We start from the raw sequence: 15,623 nt of genomic DNA, 5'->3' as shown, positions 1-15,623 counted from the left end.
ACATACCTAATAAGCCGGTGTCATGTCTTTGTATGTTTCTTGTCCCATCACTTACGGAATCCCTAGATGAAGAGGAGTATGATATGAGATAGACATTTGTTTTGTATATCCGAGCAAATCGCGATGTTCCGATGAAGCAGAGGATGACATGTTTATATACATAGAAGATATTGATAGCAGTGATTCAATACAACATCAGTTCTCGCATATTTTTAAGGAATTTATTTAGGATATCCTTGTTTTGGGATGCTATTGTTTCCCTCTTCGACTCGCCTCGTCTCGGAAGTCCTTCTACATCTGAGTTGCTGCAGAAAGGATCGAAGGTGAAAAATGACGTATTTTGCTGGCAAGATTGTTGATGCAGGTTGAGTCCAAGAGTATCCAGTCACCTTAGTAACTTGTTCAGTATGTCAACAACTGCAAAATTGAAGATGCAGACTGCAACGGTGAATCTCAAAGCCCTCCAAAAGTGAAGCATTCTACTCAGTGGATAGTTTTTCTCTTCGTTGGCGGACGGAAAAAGTGGTTGCGGAAACTATTCTAGCGATTCATAGGATTGTTATGGCCTCAAATCCACCTTTGTCACTTGCCATCTTAAGAACAAAATCTCTGTCAGTGAGATTTTTGTTCGCGCAGGCACTCATGCTATCCCTCTATGTCCCAAACACACATCCTGCAGATCTGTTTCCCAGAGTTTTCTTCACTTCGACACATGCAGCTTCTTCACAGTAGCAAATGATTCACTTGGATGACACCAAGAAGCGAATAGAAATGTGTTCTGTGATTATTGAGAAGTATTTTGTTCTTACAAAGGACCTCGTGAGGTAAATACACATAATTTGATTCTTAAACATCTCTTTTTTACTGGCGAATGTTGACCACGGCTAGCCTTCCCTAGTGTTCATCAAATGTGCTTCTTAAGAAAATCGAGAATTAGCTGATTCACCTCGTCGGGGGATTGCTCCTGGATAAAATGTGTTCCCTCTGGCGAAAATACAATCTCTAGCTGGGGAACAAATTCTTTGACCTTTCCGCTCCTGATGTACTCTTCGATGCCTGGAAATTTGAGCGCATAATCCTTTCCTCCCATGACCAGCAGTGCTGGAACTTTAATGATAAAATCAGTTATACCCAGACCCTCCTTAGACGACCTGCATTATCAGCCAAATTATTAAACATTATTTACTTGCAGAATGCGGGACTATCTGAAGTCCATATAAATAGCAACCATAGCTTATTCACCCCTGCAATCTCCATCGGGAGATCAACTAGTTTTGCCTCCTTATCCTACAAGAGCGATGAATAGAAATCCCACACTCAATATGAAGAGGTGGAGAGTCTTGGTATGTTAACATCGGACACTGACTAGTATCATATCACAATAGTCTACTTTCATCTTTTGCAAAGGCGATGACAAAGGACTAAAGCTCCGAGGTGAGTACACAGCACAAAAACTATCAAAAGGTTCACCTTTTCCATTTACTGAGTAAACATAAACAATTACAGTGCATAACCATGTGGGGCTGAACTTAATCATGTGACAGACGTAATATGATGCCCTAGAGCCATAGGCAGTACTTGCTTATTCCATCTCAGATCAATTGTCATAAGCTTAGTTTCTAGGGATCATGATCACCAATAGAGCTATAAACTTGTTAGTGAAGCAGTACGGGATTCATCAGCAGGCAGTCTACAATACCAAGCATAGAGTGTGAGACCGTTACCTGTACGGAACTTGCAATGCAGTGCGAAACCCTGATTTCCGGTACAGAGAACCGTATTCTTCAAGATCTCCTTCTGTAAACCAAGAGGGAAGAGGGGTAGATGGATCGACTATATCCATAATCTCCTGGTTTGCTGCTGCTATTGGTAATTCACTTCTTGAAAAGAGTATGTAAATATTGCGCACAACTGTTTTGGCATCGAGGCGCCCAAAATCAGCTTCTGCCCGTCCACGTTCCTAAGATAGAAAGTTCAAAGATATCAAATTGAAATGTAATGGTCTTGAGAACGAGAGTTACAGAGGCGGCATGCCTGCATTCTTGAAATGTAAAAGCCTCCAGGGAGATGCTCATGATAATTGGTGGGATGACTGGGAGGGCGGTGTGGAAATCCTAGGGTCACGACTCCTTGGACTCTCTCTTGGTGGAGGAGGGAAAACATACAAGCAGGAAAAACTCCGAAGTCTTTAGCTACAAGAAACACCTGCATTGACAATGCCCAAACCTTGTTAAAAGAAGGCTTCACTCTTAGTACATAACCACATAACCACTTGTGCACAGATGCAATAACAGCAGCAAAACTTCTATAGTAATTGTCAGGACTGATTAAACTAGAAGGAGCAACTTCATCAGATTACTCTGAAGGTCAAATTATGCATATATGTGCAAAGTAGATGAGGCTTCAAATGTGTTCCATATTATATCTGTGCTCAATGAACTATTAGAGGTTTTCTCTTTTCGTAACCAAAACAACGGCAGACTCTGTGTGAGTTCCCAGTGAACCCCCGCCATAGAACTTATTACTGCATTTGATAGGCAGTCTCTACAAAGGCTTTGGTCACTAAAACTTATCTTGAAGGAATACGCGAGGTGAATAAGTATTGAAAGCAACTAACACTCGAATAGATTCTTCTTTCCCTTTTTTGAGAACAAGACCCACCTTAGGTGGGTAAACCATAGATCCATGAGGTACCAACTAACCTCCAAGAGATCAGGTGAGACTTACACGAAGAGCCACAAGAATTAGCCCAATCTATTTCAAAATTTGCGTGTTATTCTGTCTACCGCGTTAGCATTATCAAACAAAAAGAGCACAAGCAATTTCTAGTTATGAACTGGGATCGGTTCCCTCTATCCCTTCTAAATCATGCCCATTTTCTCAGCAACCACGCATAGCAAAGAAAATCCGGAAAATCATAGAATCATCACCTTATCAATGCCTAGGGCATCAAGCAATGCACGAAGATCCTTAATAAGGTCACCAAACGACGCCTTTTCGGGTTCAAGCGGTGGATCAGACAACCCGTAGCCTCTGAAATCAGGCGCCAGCGCGCGAAACCCAGCTTCTGTCACGGCCACCATCTGGTGCCGCCATGAGTACCATATCTCCGGAAATCCGTGCAAGAACACGACTACATTGGGACCTAAAAACACAATTCACAAAGCCTACAACTCGCTCATTAATCCAGTAATCAGTCCCTGTAGTTGGAACTACTGAAATTTATGGTCAACCCATAGCATTGTCAAGATTACCATAGGATGGCATGTGTTTGATACTTTTAAACACTTCAGAACTCTCCAACATGTATGGCTGATGGCCTTGGAGCAAAAAACCCAATAACTCAAAGTGCCCAGATAAAGAAGGTAGCTTGATTACGCTTAAAAAAGAGAGGCTTTAACAGGTGTGTCATGTATGAATGAGACGATAGAAGTTTGAGCAGAGTGAACTTACCAGAGCCGATCTCGGCAACGTGGAGCTTGAGGTCTTGGACTTCAATGAATTTGTGTTGAATTTGATCCATTTCAGAGAGAGAGAGAGAGAGAGAGTGAGAGCGAGTGTTTTGCAGTTTCAGCTTTAAGCGAAGGTGTTCAGTCGAAGATGCTGTTTTAGTTCTTCTATGTGAGAAAGTCAGAAAAATTTGATGCTAAATTTGGACTTGAGTAGTTATACATATTAACATATATCTGGACTTTAGTACTTACACATATTAATATATACTTTTTTGTCAAATTGTATTGTTCTATTTTGACTATATGTGGGTATCAAATTTATTTTATCTTATCTTTACAGACGAGATTCCATTTATTTATTGCTTATCAAAAATTAAAAAACGTGATTATGTTAACGAGTCTTTGAGTCACTTTTTTCGCTCCCTTACAATCTCGCGGCCTCTCTCAATCATTATGAGAATTATATGAAAATTGCAATGAAAATACTACAACACTGAATACAAACTGAGTGTTTAACCATTGGCACTGTAACTTTGTATGCGTGTAAACCGTATACTTCAAAGACCTATTGTTTCTCTATAGATTAACAAAATGTATGCGAAAGATTGATTAGAAATCATGTAAATCCATCAACTTTGAATGGTTGGGGCAATGCACTGATTCCTTAACATATTGTCCAGGGGCAAGAATTCTTGCTTGAAGTTGCATTTTAGACGCTTCAATTTGTATATCGCCAGCATTGCGTGAAGTGTCTAAAATGCAACTTTCGAGTTCTGTGCTGGTATATTATGGACATAGTTGGCAAGAATTCCTAAGCATCTAAAGTTGCTCCTCCTCCCATGTGATTATACTCATTGCTTTAGCCCTAACCCTGTAGACCATTGTCCTAGACAGTTTCAAAACATTCTCAAACTCCAATATTTTCTTCATTGAAGCATTTGGCCGTATAGGATTATTTCTCAACCTATCATAATATTTGCTTGCTAGCCATTTAATGTTTACTTGATGAACATACATAAGGAGCTCTATTACATGTATGTACAGGATTAAAGGTTTTAACTCGTAAAGTATGTTCCCTTTGTACTTTCGAAGCATAAATGAGTTAATCACGGTTGTTAGAATATATTGCCCTCAATTTATTTGGTTCCATTCTTAATGAACCTCACATGTCCTCATACTTTATGGCAGAGTTCCCCACGGCCTCTCCAAACTCCTTAACATTACTAAAGCACATCCCCAATTTGAAGACGAGATTTTCCTTAACAACTTCAGCATAGAATTCGGGATGTGTATACTCATTTTGCCTTCTAATATTCAGGAAATCTGCATTGTCAGATAAGATATCTACGTACTTGCTGCTATTTTCGACCTTCATATCTCTCTCCATCAAACCATCATCATCGATACCTTCATTTCTGACATTTCTTCTGTAGATCGATAGTGGCAAACCAATATTCTTCTAAGCATCCCTATTATTAGACATGGAATACTTTGCTTCTTCACGTCCCTCATTTGGTGCAAAATGGAAGCAAAAATAGCGTCAATATATTTCTATGCAATACACGACAAAATATGCACTAGAAAAAACAAAACCAAAACAGTAAAACAAATTGCAAAAGTGGGACTATGATCAACACCAAGGAACCACAATGGCAGCAAATTCAATTAGAAAATGCAGTCATGAATACCACTTGCAATTAGAAAATACAACTCATGTGTGTCAATTCACACAAAAGGGGACAGCATACAAAATAAAACCCACTAAACAAGCTAAAGCGCAACCCTAAAAAAGAATCATTGCCATCGGTATGATATTCGACGTTGTCCACTCCTTGTCACCATGTTGCTTTAACAAGCAACACTCACCTTACCTCTAGACGAAGGAAGGATCAACTGGACTCTTAATTGGGAAATTTGAGGATTTGGAATTAGGGTTTTAATTACTAGAATTTGAGAGATTTCAGAACCAAATTGGGAAATTTGGTTTTTGCTCAGAAAATTTAGGACGAACATGCCCTTGGCATTGGGGGAGAAAAGTGACTCCTAAAACACATGCTTGCAAGCCGGTGAAGATATGAGCCGCCGGTGAGCTAGGGGTGAACTGAGACTAAGTCGCTCACTTCATAGCTTATTTGAAATAAATACCACTTTAGAGACTCTTTTCAAAGAACGGCCAGTCCATGGGGCCTTTTGAAATATTTCCTGGAAAAAAACATACGGTTAAACGAGAAGCATATGACAGCACCTGGTTTCTACCAAAATTCAGGAGGGTTAAGTGGGATGCCTTCAGCTACCGGGCCTAGGATGCCGGGAAGATCGTAGATGGGTTTGCGAAATCGGTAAGAGCTACCTCGATTTTGCAGGTGGAACCCCGAGGATGCTGAGGAAGCTCTGAACTACTTTCGTGCACAAACTGAACTAAGCTTAAACTTTGGAATTTGATAGCTTGTCTTTGATAAGATGTCTCACAAATCGTGATGAACCACTGTGGGATGTGCATCCTCTCATGGCTGAATGCGAAGCTCTGTCGGGCCAATATCAAGATATTCAAGTAGTCCATTGTCTGAGAGAGGCCAACCAAGTAGTAGATTGGATCGTTAAAGCCCATCGAATTGAAGTTATTCCGTGTAATTGGCTGTCTAATCCTCCTCATATTTTATGCGACCCCTGATGTACTGAGATCTGTTTGCCTTGTGACCCTAAAAAATGAGTTGAGTTCCTGTCAAGATCACTTCCGTGACCCCTAGATGAAGAGTATAATCTTTTCCCTATTGGTCTCCAAGGATGGTGGATGAGATGATCATTCATTTCGAAGGAACTTTTGAATCATGTCAATTTCCTTCGTGGGTCTCTCCGGTCTCTCTCCCCACCCTTCTCTCCTGCCTCCTTCTGTGGCCAGTGTCATATTATTAGGTAGAGGCATTGGTTTTGTATATCTGAGCAAATAGGCAAATGTTTCGATGAAGCAGAGGTTGAGATGTTTATACACATAGAAGATATTGATTGCAGTGGTTTAATACAGCATCAGCTCTCGCAGATTTTTCTAGGAATTGTTCTGGAAATACTTGTTTTGGGATGATTTTAATTCACTCTTATACTTGCCCACGTCTCAGGAGTCCTTTTACATCTGAGTCGCTGCAGAAAGGATCGAAGGTTAGAAATGACGTATTTTGCTGGCAAGATTGTTGATGCAGGTTGAGTCCAAGAGTGTCCAGTCCCCTTAGTAACTTGTTCAGTATGTTAACAACTGAAAAAGTGAAGATGCAGAATGCAATAGTGAATCTCAAAGCCCCCAAAAAGTGAAGCATTCTACTCCGTGGATGGTTCTTTTCTTCTTTGGCGGACGGAAAAAGTGGTTGCGGAAACTATTCTAGTGATTCATAAGATTGCTATTGCCTCAAATTCATCTTTGTCACTTGCCATCTCAAGAAGAAAATCTCTGTCAGTGAGATTTTTGTTCGCACAGGCACTCATGCTACCCCTCTATGTCCCAAACACATCCTGCAGATCTGTTTTCCCAGAGTTTTCTTCACTTCGACGCATGCAGATTCTTCGTAGTGGCAAATAATTCACTTGAATGACGCAAAAAAGCAAATAGTGATCGGGTCCATGATTATTGAGAAGTATTTCGTGCTTACAAAAAGACCTCTTGAGCAGAAATATGCAATATGCAGAGAATTTGATTCATGAACATCTCTTTTTAACGGCGAATTTTGACAATCTATAGCCTTCCGTTAGTGTTTATCAAATATGCCTCTTAAGGAAATCAAGAATTAGCTGATTCACCTCGTCTGGCGATTGCTCCCGGATAAAATGTGTTCCCTCTGGAGAGAATACAACCTCTAGCTGGGGAACAAATTCTTTGAGCTTTCCGCTCCTGATGTACTCTTCCATGCCTGCAAATTTGAACACATAATCCTTCTCTCCCATGACCAAGAGTGCTGGGACTTTAATGATATAATCCGTTATTCCATGGTCCTCCTTAAACGACCTGCAATATCAGCCAGATTGTTAAACATGATTTACTTGTAAAATGCAGGGCTATCTGAAGTCCATATAAACAGCAACGATAGCTTATTCACCCAGGCAATCTCCGTCCAGAGATCAATTACAGTTGCCTCCTTTATTCTAAAAGAGCGATGAACAGAGACCCGAATTCAACTCAATGTGAAAAGCCGGAGAGTCTCAGTATGTTAACATCAGACACTTACTCGTATCCTATCACAATAGTCTGCTTTTCATCTTTTGCAGAGGCCATAACAAAGGACCAAAGCTCCGAGGTAAGAACACAGCACAAAAAACTGTCAAAAGGTTCAACTTTTACATTTAATTGGTAATATAAACAATCACTGAACCATAAACAAGTGGGCCTGAACTTATCGTGTGAGCCATGGGCAGTACTTGCAAATCGCATCTCAGATCAAACGTCATAAGCTCGTAGAGCTATTTACTCGATCGCAAACATTCTTGGAACACATCTAACAGAGGGATTGAAGGGCAGAGGCCTTTGGTGTCCCCACCAGTCAAGAATTGGGGCCTCCCAATCACTAGTCAATATGCTTTTCTCTCGTGCCTTTCTTCGTTCAAGCTCATGAGCTTATTATCCTAGGTCTTACCATGGCAAGTCTTTGTGAAATAACTCCGATGAGCCTATCTGAGATCAGTTGCTTTATTAGGATAAGTTTCTAGGGATCAAAGGGATCACGACAACAATAGAGCTGTAATCCGGTAAGTGTAGTAATATGGGATTCATCGGCAGGCAGTCTACAATACCAAGCATAGAGCATGAGACCATTACCTATACGGAACTTTCAATGCAGTGTGAAACCCTGATTTCCGGTACAGAGAACCGTACTCTTCGAGATCTCCTTCAGTAAACCAAGGGGGAAGAGGGGTAGATGGATTGACTATATCCATAATCTCCTGGTTCTCTGCGGCTATTGGTATTTCACTTCTCGAAAAGAGTATGTATATATTACGCACAACTGTTTTAACATCTAGGCGCCCAAAATCAGCTTCTGCACGTCCAGGTACCTAAAATAGAAAGTTCAAAGACATCAGACATCAAATCAAAAGCAAATGATTGTTGCTTTCCCATTAACGGTCTTGAGTTACAGTTACAGAGGCGGCGTACCTGCCATCTCGAAACATAAAAGCCTTCAGGGAGATGCTCATGATATGTAAGGGGATAACTGGGAGAGCGGTGCGGAATTCCTAGGCTCACGACTCCTCGGACCCTCTCTTGGTGGAGGAGGGAAAACAAGTAAGCGGGGACAGCTCCGAAGTCTTTACCTACAAGAAACACCTGCATTGACAATGCTCAAACCTTGTTAAAAGAAGGCTTCACTCTTAATACAAAAGCACAGAACTACTTGTCCACAGATACAATATAGCAGCAAGACTTAATGTGATTAATATCCCACGTGTTGTTCTGTCTACCTCGTCAGCATCATCAAACAAAAAGAGAACAAGAATTTTCCACCTATGAACTGCGATCAGTTCTCTCTATCCCTTCTGATTCATCTCCATTTTTCTCAGCAACCATTTTCTCAGCAACTACGCAGAGCAAAGAAAATCGGGAAAATCATAGAATCATTACCTTATCAATGCCTAGGGCATCAAGCAATGCACCAAGATCCTTAAGAAGGTCAGCAAAGGAGGCCTTTTCGGGTTCAAGCGGCGGATCGGACAACCCGTAGCCTCTGAAATCAGGCGCTAGCGCGCGAAACCCAGCTTCCGCCACAGCCACCATCTGGTGCCGCCATGAGTACCATATCTCCGGAAACCCGTGCAAGAACACGACTGCATTGGGACCTGAAAACGCAATTCCCAAAGGGCCGAAGCCAAAGAGCTCACTCATAAATCCAGTAATCAAGCACTGTAGTTGGAACAACTAAAATTCATGTTCAACCCACAGAAGAGTGGCCAAGATTAACACAGGATGTCTTGGTTTTTGATACATTAAAACGTTACAAATCTCTCCAGCATGTGTGGTTGATAGCCTGAAAGTGCCCAGACCAAAAGGGTAGCTTGATTATGCTTGAAAAAAGAGGCTTTTAACAGGTGGGTCGTATATGGGCGAGACCTTAGAAGTTTGAGCAGAGTGAACTTACCAGAGCCGATATCGGCAACGTGGAGCTTGAGGCCTTGGACATCAATGAATTTGTGTTGAATTTGATCCATTTGAAATTTCGATTTTTTGGGCAGAGAGAGAGAGAGAGAGAGAGAGTTGGAGTTTTACAGTTTCGGCTTCAGGCAGAGGAGAAGTACAGTCCAAGCTGCTGTTTTTGGGTTCTTCCATTTGATAATACTGCTTTTATTCTTTTGTTCCCAAAAATAAAAAAAAACAGAAATTTATTTGATAAATTTTTTGTTCCCGACACAAATTTATTTTCAAAATTAGTTTTGGAACAGAATCAAGAAGCAGAACAAAGTTACTTCTTGATTCTAGGAACAAGAATTAGAAATAGAAGAGAATTTTTTTTTTCTTCTTTCCTTCCTGTCTGTGGCCGGTTCTTCTTCTTTCCTGACCGGCGACCGGCCATAAGCCAGGGGCAGTGAGGGCGAGGGCGAGGGCCCCGATGCCCTCGTCGGCCCTGGCCTGTGGCCAATCGCCAGCCAACAGGCCATGGCCGGCGACCCAGCGACGGCCAAGAAGGAAAGGAAGAAAAAAAGAAAAGAAAAAAAAAGAAATATTAAAAAATTAAAAAATATTATTAATAAAAAGAAATTTTGTGCGGTTACCAAACGCATTTCTGCTCTTTTTTCATTCCAGGAATAAAAATTTTGGATCGTTACTAAACTCATTCAAATGCTTAGAAATTGTTTCCGGGAATAAAATAAAAAAAAATCATTTCTGAACAAAAATTATTTTCGAGAATAGAATGGTTATCAAACGGACCCTAAAATGCCAACCGGAAGTCTCGTTTGACCCTTTGTCCTCCTTTTGCATCCAGCAACTCCACGTCCATTCGATAACTGCATATGATGAACAGTATGATAAACTTGATCCGGAAGGAAAGAAAGGAAAGGTTTGAATAATGTTGTCCACCTCATGTCGCCGCCCATGACAGTTACACAGGCCAGTAAAAACTAAACCGTCAATTTCTAACTTGATTTCATTTTCACACAAAGTTTCTGACTTTGAATCATAACTGTTCTATATAGTTTTGACTATATCAAGGTTTCGAATTTATCTTATCTTATCTTATCTTTATTGATGATAATGATACTCCATTTTTTTTCATTACCCTCTCCGCTCCCTCACAATCTCGCTCTGTCGCTCTCAATCATTACTACAAATTTAAGGAAATTGGAAGGAAAATACTCTTGAATACAAACGGAGTGTTTAACAATTCGCACTATATCTTATATGCGTATAAACCATTTTACTTCATAGAACAATTGTTTCTCCATTAATTAACAGAATGCACGGGAAATAGAAGGTTGATTGAAAATCATGTACATAAAGCGATTTTGAATTGTTGGAGCAATGCACTGGTTCCTAGGACCAACATGAATTAAATTAAAATTAGTAATTTTGAATACAAGTAACTTCAAAAGGCGTTGGTAGCTACGAAAATAAAATGTTGGTAGATTATAATAGTAATTCGCAAACTTTGAAGTATAAAGAAATGTCGGGACTTTTCAAATCGAAACAAGATAAAATGCTGGTAAATGACCGGTATCTTAATGTGACGATTGTTGGTACACCGGCCAAATTAAGGTTGATAATTCCTTAGAAGTTAGTAACTTTCAAGGCATTAGTAAGCCGCAAAAAATAAATGTCGAAAGATTATTTATAGTTTGCGGTAATATTCGATAAATATAAAGGAATGTTGGCATTTAGAAAGATAAAAATTTGGTAAATGACTAAAAATCTATAGCAAGGAGGCTGGCGGTGACCAAAGGCTTCCCTCTAGGCCTTCCTCTCCGGTCCATCGTCTTCTCTAATTGTGTCGGTAACGCCTTCGAGTTTGTTGGTGTGAGTTTCAGGTCTCGAGTCCGGGAGCGTTTAGGGATGCAAAACAATGACTTGACATGCCGGCCACGGTCTGCAAGTTCGGACCCTCATTTGAGAAGTAAGGTCCACTTTGGACCCTCTTTTGGTATCTTAGAGTGAGAAATGATGATTGTATTCAATCAAAACAAGGTTGGCAATTTTTAGTAAAAATCGGTACTTTCATATATGTTGGCAATCCAAAATATATATGTTGGTAAATTATTAAAGTAACTGGTGATTTCGGGTTCAAGCGGCGGATCGGACAACCCGTACCATCTCAACGACTGCTGGTACTTCAGTAATTAAGGGTGGTAATTTCCTTCGGATGCATTTGGTAAAAGACAAGAATAAATTGTTGGTAAGTCATAAAAACAAAAGTTGGTAGATCATTAAACAGTTGGTAGCTTTTCCAAGTATAAATGAATGTTGGTACTTGTCAAAACTTGTTGATGAACTAGTAAGGCTTGACTAATTTTTTGACAGATCCTCAGATTCATCAACCACACCAAGAGAGAACTAATCTTCCGATGACAGCAAAAGGCTTATCTAATCTTTTTTCTTGCAGATGAATTCTGGTGGCAGTCCACCACCATCTTCACTAGTTTTCACTTTTCAGCATTTTGAGTACCGCTGATTATGCAGTTCGTGCATATGTTGTGTGACCAATGCGATGACCATCCCTTCTCAATCATCGCAAATGCGCCATAAGCATGCAACACGAAGCAAGCAAGAGGCGTGTTTCTTCAGTGCAGGATCGATGAGCTATCTTCACAGCTCAAGTGGACCGGAAAAATTCAATGGAAAGTAGAGTTTAACCATCATTTGAATGCGAAAGTGCAACCGTTTTCCAGAGGATATACTATTCCACCTTATATGACCTTGCTTTACATAAAAGATAGCTCCGTTTCGCCAGTTATATCTTGTTTTTTTCCGGTAGAGAGTGACAGTACGATAGACATTAGACAATTTCTTGTGAGAAGGGTGCTTGCCAGACAAGAAATCAAAACAATGGGATGCTCCGACAACCTAAGACGAACTCGTGTAATGCCGGATTAGAGAGTACATAAACTCAATTAAGATGAATAATTGACAGGCCACGATCAATCAATCACTACCAAAATCTAAAACAATTATCATTTCGATACACAACATCATATCAGGTTATCGTCTGGTAATTTGAGCAGTACAGAAACACTCGACCTTGTGATGGGTGAACCTCAGAGAACACGTCTACTCCTAGCTTCCAAGTCCCTCGCGGGATGGAGCCCGAGATATCACCACGCTGCTGATAATCTCTTGGCACGTAAACATAGAGATGGATCAGAAGGGGAAAAAATTACCTATAAGATGTTCTTTGGAAATTGGTCCTCATGAATGAACTATATCTTCAAATATCTCGATGATGCACGAGAATAAGACAGTGTACAAACTAAGCTATGACCCGCCAATGTCAAGAACCGTAATAACGAAACTTCTTGTCCCGTTCTCTCGTTTCAGAATATTTTTCTCCTCGATGTAAAGGCATTCTTCAGAGAATAGGCTACAATTTGAGGGCAGGTCGGTGGCAGAAATGATCTCTGAAAAATTTCTGAAGTCCTGGTCAAGCTAATATGCACATTGCCTTTTTGCCTTGACATATGTATATTATTAGAAAACCCATCGACTGTACAACCAAATCATTCTTTCGGAACCAAACGCTCGGCATCTCCTAGTTCCACCTCTCCTCCTTGCCATTTCTTTTCATCCTGAAAGAGCATCTCAATTTGCTCCAAAGATTTTCCTTTCGTTTCTGGGACACATTTATGCACAAAAATGACGGACAGCGCAGAAATAACCGCAAAGACAAAAAACGTACCTCCAACTGTAATCAACCGCGAAACCGAGAGGAAAGACATAGTAACAGCCCCACTACTGACCCTACTTCCCACTGCTCCAAGAGCCGATGCTTGTGCTCGAAGTCTTAAAGGGAAAATTTCAGAGGACACAACCCAACAAACAGGTCCAATTCCAACTGAAAAGAAAGCCACGTTGCCACAAACCCATAAGATTGCTAACAGAATTCCAAGTTTTCCATTCCCCATGAAGGCTAGAGTGAGGCTCAATCCAAGCAGGCACATGGTCATTCCGATCGTGCTCACATATAGCAAAGGCTTCCTACCCACTTTATCAATAAGGACTATAGCTATCAAGATTAACATTGTTTTCGTGAACCCTACAGCAACAGTTGCAGCCAAAAGCTGAGTGTTGTCCTTTATCCCGGCTTCTTTAAATATCGTGGGGCTGTAATAGACAGTCGCATCAATTCCCGTGATCTGTTGGAAGCATTGTATCCCACAACCAGTGATGAGCATCCGTCGAACGCCCGGTGTAGGGTTTAACAATTCGTGCCAAATGGCTTTGGAATCATACTTATCAGCATTAACAAACCTGGCAGCTTGTTGGATTTCTGACAGCCTCATTTCCACTTCCCTTTCGCTCTCATTTGTTTTAGCTAGCACTAGCCTCGCTTCATCAATCCTGTTCCGCATCACCAACCACCTTGGAGACTCAGGGATCACAAAAAGGGCAAACCCAATGAATACTGAGGGAAGGATTCCAACTCCAAGCATGACCCTCCAGCTTATATGCGCGGGCAACCCTGAAAAGGCATAGTTCGAAATGTAACCAAGAAGAATCCCGAGATTAACGCAGATCTCGGGGAAAGAGGTCAAGCGTCCCCTGGCAATGGTGGGCGATATCTCAGCGATATAAACAGGAGCAATCATGACCCCGAAACCGATCCCAATTCCTGCCAACAGTCTTCCTATCATTAAAACAGTGAAAGAGGGAGCGAGCGACATTATCGCGGCGCCCGATTGGAAGACGACTGCGGCTAAGGCAATGGTCCATTTTCTGCCGATGGCATCCGATGTTTTCCCACCAGCTAAACTACCCAGGAGAGAAATGATGCTTAGAATCCCGACAAGGACTTCTTGTTGCACTTCTGTTAGATTCAGATCTTCCTTCATGAATAGAATTGCTCCACTCATCACACCCACATCTGCAGATGATGAGTGAACAACATAAAACCAGGAATTTCAAACTACCTAATGAAACGAAAACAATGTATCCCGAGATAACAAACAATAAATCAACTTTTCCTCAACTAGAATCAAGTTAAACCAAATAAAAAAGAAGAAGCAAGAAAGCAGTCATTTTCAACCGACGAGGAACCCACAGACTAAAAAACACCCAGTCATTAAGCCCAAAATCGATTAAAACAAGAAAACACGCATTGGAGCAAAAGCCCTTCTATCTCTCTGACTGTCTCCTAACTTGTTAAAATAGTCAGAACCCATCTTAAACAGTTCATTGCCTTGACTTTGCCAATCAACCACCAAGACATAATTTTTGCCCAGAATGCCAAAAGAACAGAGATTTCTGAACTTTGCTAATCTTGAATTCAAACTGTCCTGCTTCGCTATATTGAAAACCAATAAGGCCATTCATGCAGAAGAAGCCTACCAAACAGAGAGAAACCAAGAAGAACCCACTTATAAAACTACACGAAAGGACAAAAAAGAATCATACATTATCCAATCACGTTCATATATTATATGCAAACAAATAACCACAGAGAGAGAGAGAGAGAGAGAGAGAGAGAGAGAGAGAGAGAGAGAGAGAGAGGGGCATAGAATTAACAACGCCACGCACCATAACCCAGAAGCACAGAATTGAGGGAGGCAAAGAGCGCGCAGGCGACGACATATTTCTGGGTGGTGTTGGAATTCTTGATCTCTCGTTGACGACGGGACTCGGCGCCGGCGCCGGCGCCGTCGTCTTCCTCCGCGAGATCGGAGTCCATTCTTCTGTATCTGTTCCCCTTCTCCTCCGCCATATCGAGACCCCCGTCTTCCTCACCAGCCCCGACTCCCATCTCTCTCTCTCTCTCGCTCTCTCTCTCTCTCCGTCTCCTTCAAACGTTGATCATTCCTCGTCTGATTTTGTCCTTCTTGGTCGTGTTTCTCTCTCCTCCACTTTCTTCGGAAGCGTGGGAGAGACAGAGAGAGACAGAGACAGAGACACAGATTTGGCACGAAAGTTCAGATTCAGACAGGACAGCTATCAACATGAATTTTTGTCTCGTGGAAACGTTTGTTTCAATTCTATATTTCGTACAGAAAAAAAGT

At 41.1% G+C, this 15,623-nt stretch overlaps 3 protein-coding genes across 6 annotated transcripts; all 3 read right to left on the bottom strand.

Moving 5' to 3' along the window:
* Positions 1 to 89: 89 nt before the first annotated feature.
* On the bottom strand, positions 90 to 3,615 carry LOC115686596 (uncharacterized). Of its 4 annotated transcripts, XM_056319733.1 has the most exons (7): positions 3,454 to 3,612; positions 3,255 to 3,320; positions 2,931 to 3,145; positions 2,035 to 2,205; positions 1,725 to 1,960; positions 947 to 1,151; positions 90 to 417 (listed from the first exon to the last, which is right to left on the bottom strand). In XM_056319733.1, the coding sequence occupies exons 1-7, from the start codon at positions 3,521 to 3,523 to the stop codon at positions 403 to 405; spliced, it is 978 nt and encodes a 325-aa protein (XP_056175708.1). In that variant the 5' UTR covers positions 3,524 to 3,612; the 3' UTR covers positions 90 to 402. The 4 variants fall into 4 exon arrangements, with proteins under 4 accessions (XP_056175708.1, XP_056175707.1, XP_030467808.2 ...); XM_056319732.1 differs by lacking the exon at positions 90 to 417 and having other exon boundaries at positions 763 to 1,151; positions 3,454 to 3,609; XM_030611948.2 differs by lacking the exons at positions 90 to 417; positions 3,255 to 3,320 and having other exon boundaries at positions 763 to 1,151; positions 3,454 to 3,615.
* A 1,502-nt stretch (positions 3,616 to 5,117) lies between these two features.
* Positions 5,118 to 9,708, bottom strand: LOC115686595 (uncharacterized). The gene is made up of 5 exons (XM_030611947.2): positions 9,566 to 9,708; positions 9,052 to 9,266; positions 8,587 to 8,757; positions 8,251 to 8,486; positions 5,118 to 7,443 (listed from the first exon to the last, which is right to left on the bottom strand). Exons 1-5 carry the CDS (start codon positions 9,633 to 9,635, stop codon positions 7,197 to 7,199), a joined length of 939 nt encoding a protein of 312 aa, XP_030467807.2. The 5' UTR covers positions 9,636 to 9,708; the 3' UTR covers positions 5,118 to 7,196.
* Positions 9,709 to 12,566: 2,858 nt separating this feature from the next.
* Positions 12,567 to 15,505, bottom strand: LOC115686592 (probable polyol transporter 4). The gene is made up of 2 exons (XM_030611943.2): positions 15,148 to 15,505; positions 12,567 to 14,494 (listed from the first exon to the last, which is right to left on the bottom strand). Exons 1-2 carry the CDS (start codon positions 15,368 to 15,370, stop codon positions 13,131 to 13,133), a joined length of 1,587 nt encoding a protein of 528 aa, XP_030467803.1. The 5' UTR covers positions 15,371 to 15,505; the 3' UTR covers positions 12,567 to 13,130.
* Between the last annotated feature and the right edge of the window lie 118 nt (positions 15,506 to 15,623).

This window comes from Syzygium oleosum, unplaced genomic scaffold, assembly GCF_021117445.2.
Source record: "Syzygium oleosum isolate NSW1041296 unplaced genomic scaffold, Sole_v2.1 Sole_v2.18, whole genome shotgun sequence".
In the NCBI taxonomy this organism is placed as follows: Eukaryota; Viridiplantae; Streptophyta; class Magnoliopsida; order Myrtales; family Myrtaceae; genus Syzygium; species Syzygium oleosum.
This window is presented reverse-complemented; position numbering and strand designations above follow the sequence as displayed.

What these genes read in the sequence shown, in the direction of transcription:
- LOC115686592 (XM_030611943.2), bottom strand. Translation starts at nt 15,370, where the DNA reads ATGGGAGTCGGGGCTGGTGAGGAAGACGGGGGTCTCGATATGGCGGAG. An exon ending in TTCTGTGCTTCTGGGTTATG is followed by an intron (nt 14,495 to 15,147) that starts GTGCGTGGCGTT and finishes CATCATCTGCAG; the next exon opens with ATGTGGGTGTGATGAGTGGA.
- LOC115686595 (XM_030611947.2), bottom strand. Translation starts at nt 9,635, where the DNA reads ATGGATCAAATTCAACACAAATTCATTGATGTCCAAGGCCTCAAGCTC. An exon ending in ATGCCCTAGGCATTGATAAG is followed by an intron (nt 8,758 to 9,051) that starts GTAATGATTCTA and finishes TTGTCAATGCAG; the next exon opens with GTGTTTCTTGTAGGTAAAGA. An exon ending in TTTATGTTTCGAGATGGCAG is followed by an intron (nt 8,487 to 8,586) that starts GTACGCCGCCTC and finishes TTTCTATTTTAG; the next exon opens with GTACCTGGACGTGCAGAAGC.
- LOC115686596 (XM_056319732.1), bottom strand. Translation starts at nt 3,523, where the DNA reads ATGGATCAAATTCAACACAAATTCATTGAAGTCCAAGACCTCAAGCTC. An exon ending in TTTACATTTCAAGAATGCAG is followed by an intron (nt 1,961 to 2,034) that starts GCATGCCGCCTC and finishes TTTCTATCTTAG; the next exon opens with GAACGTGGACGGGCAGAAGC. An exon ending in GCATTGCAAGTTCCGTACAG is followed by an intron (nt 1,152 to 1,724) that starts GTAACGGTCTCA and finishes CTGATAATGCAG; the next exon opens with GTCGTCTAAGGAGGGTCTGG.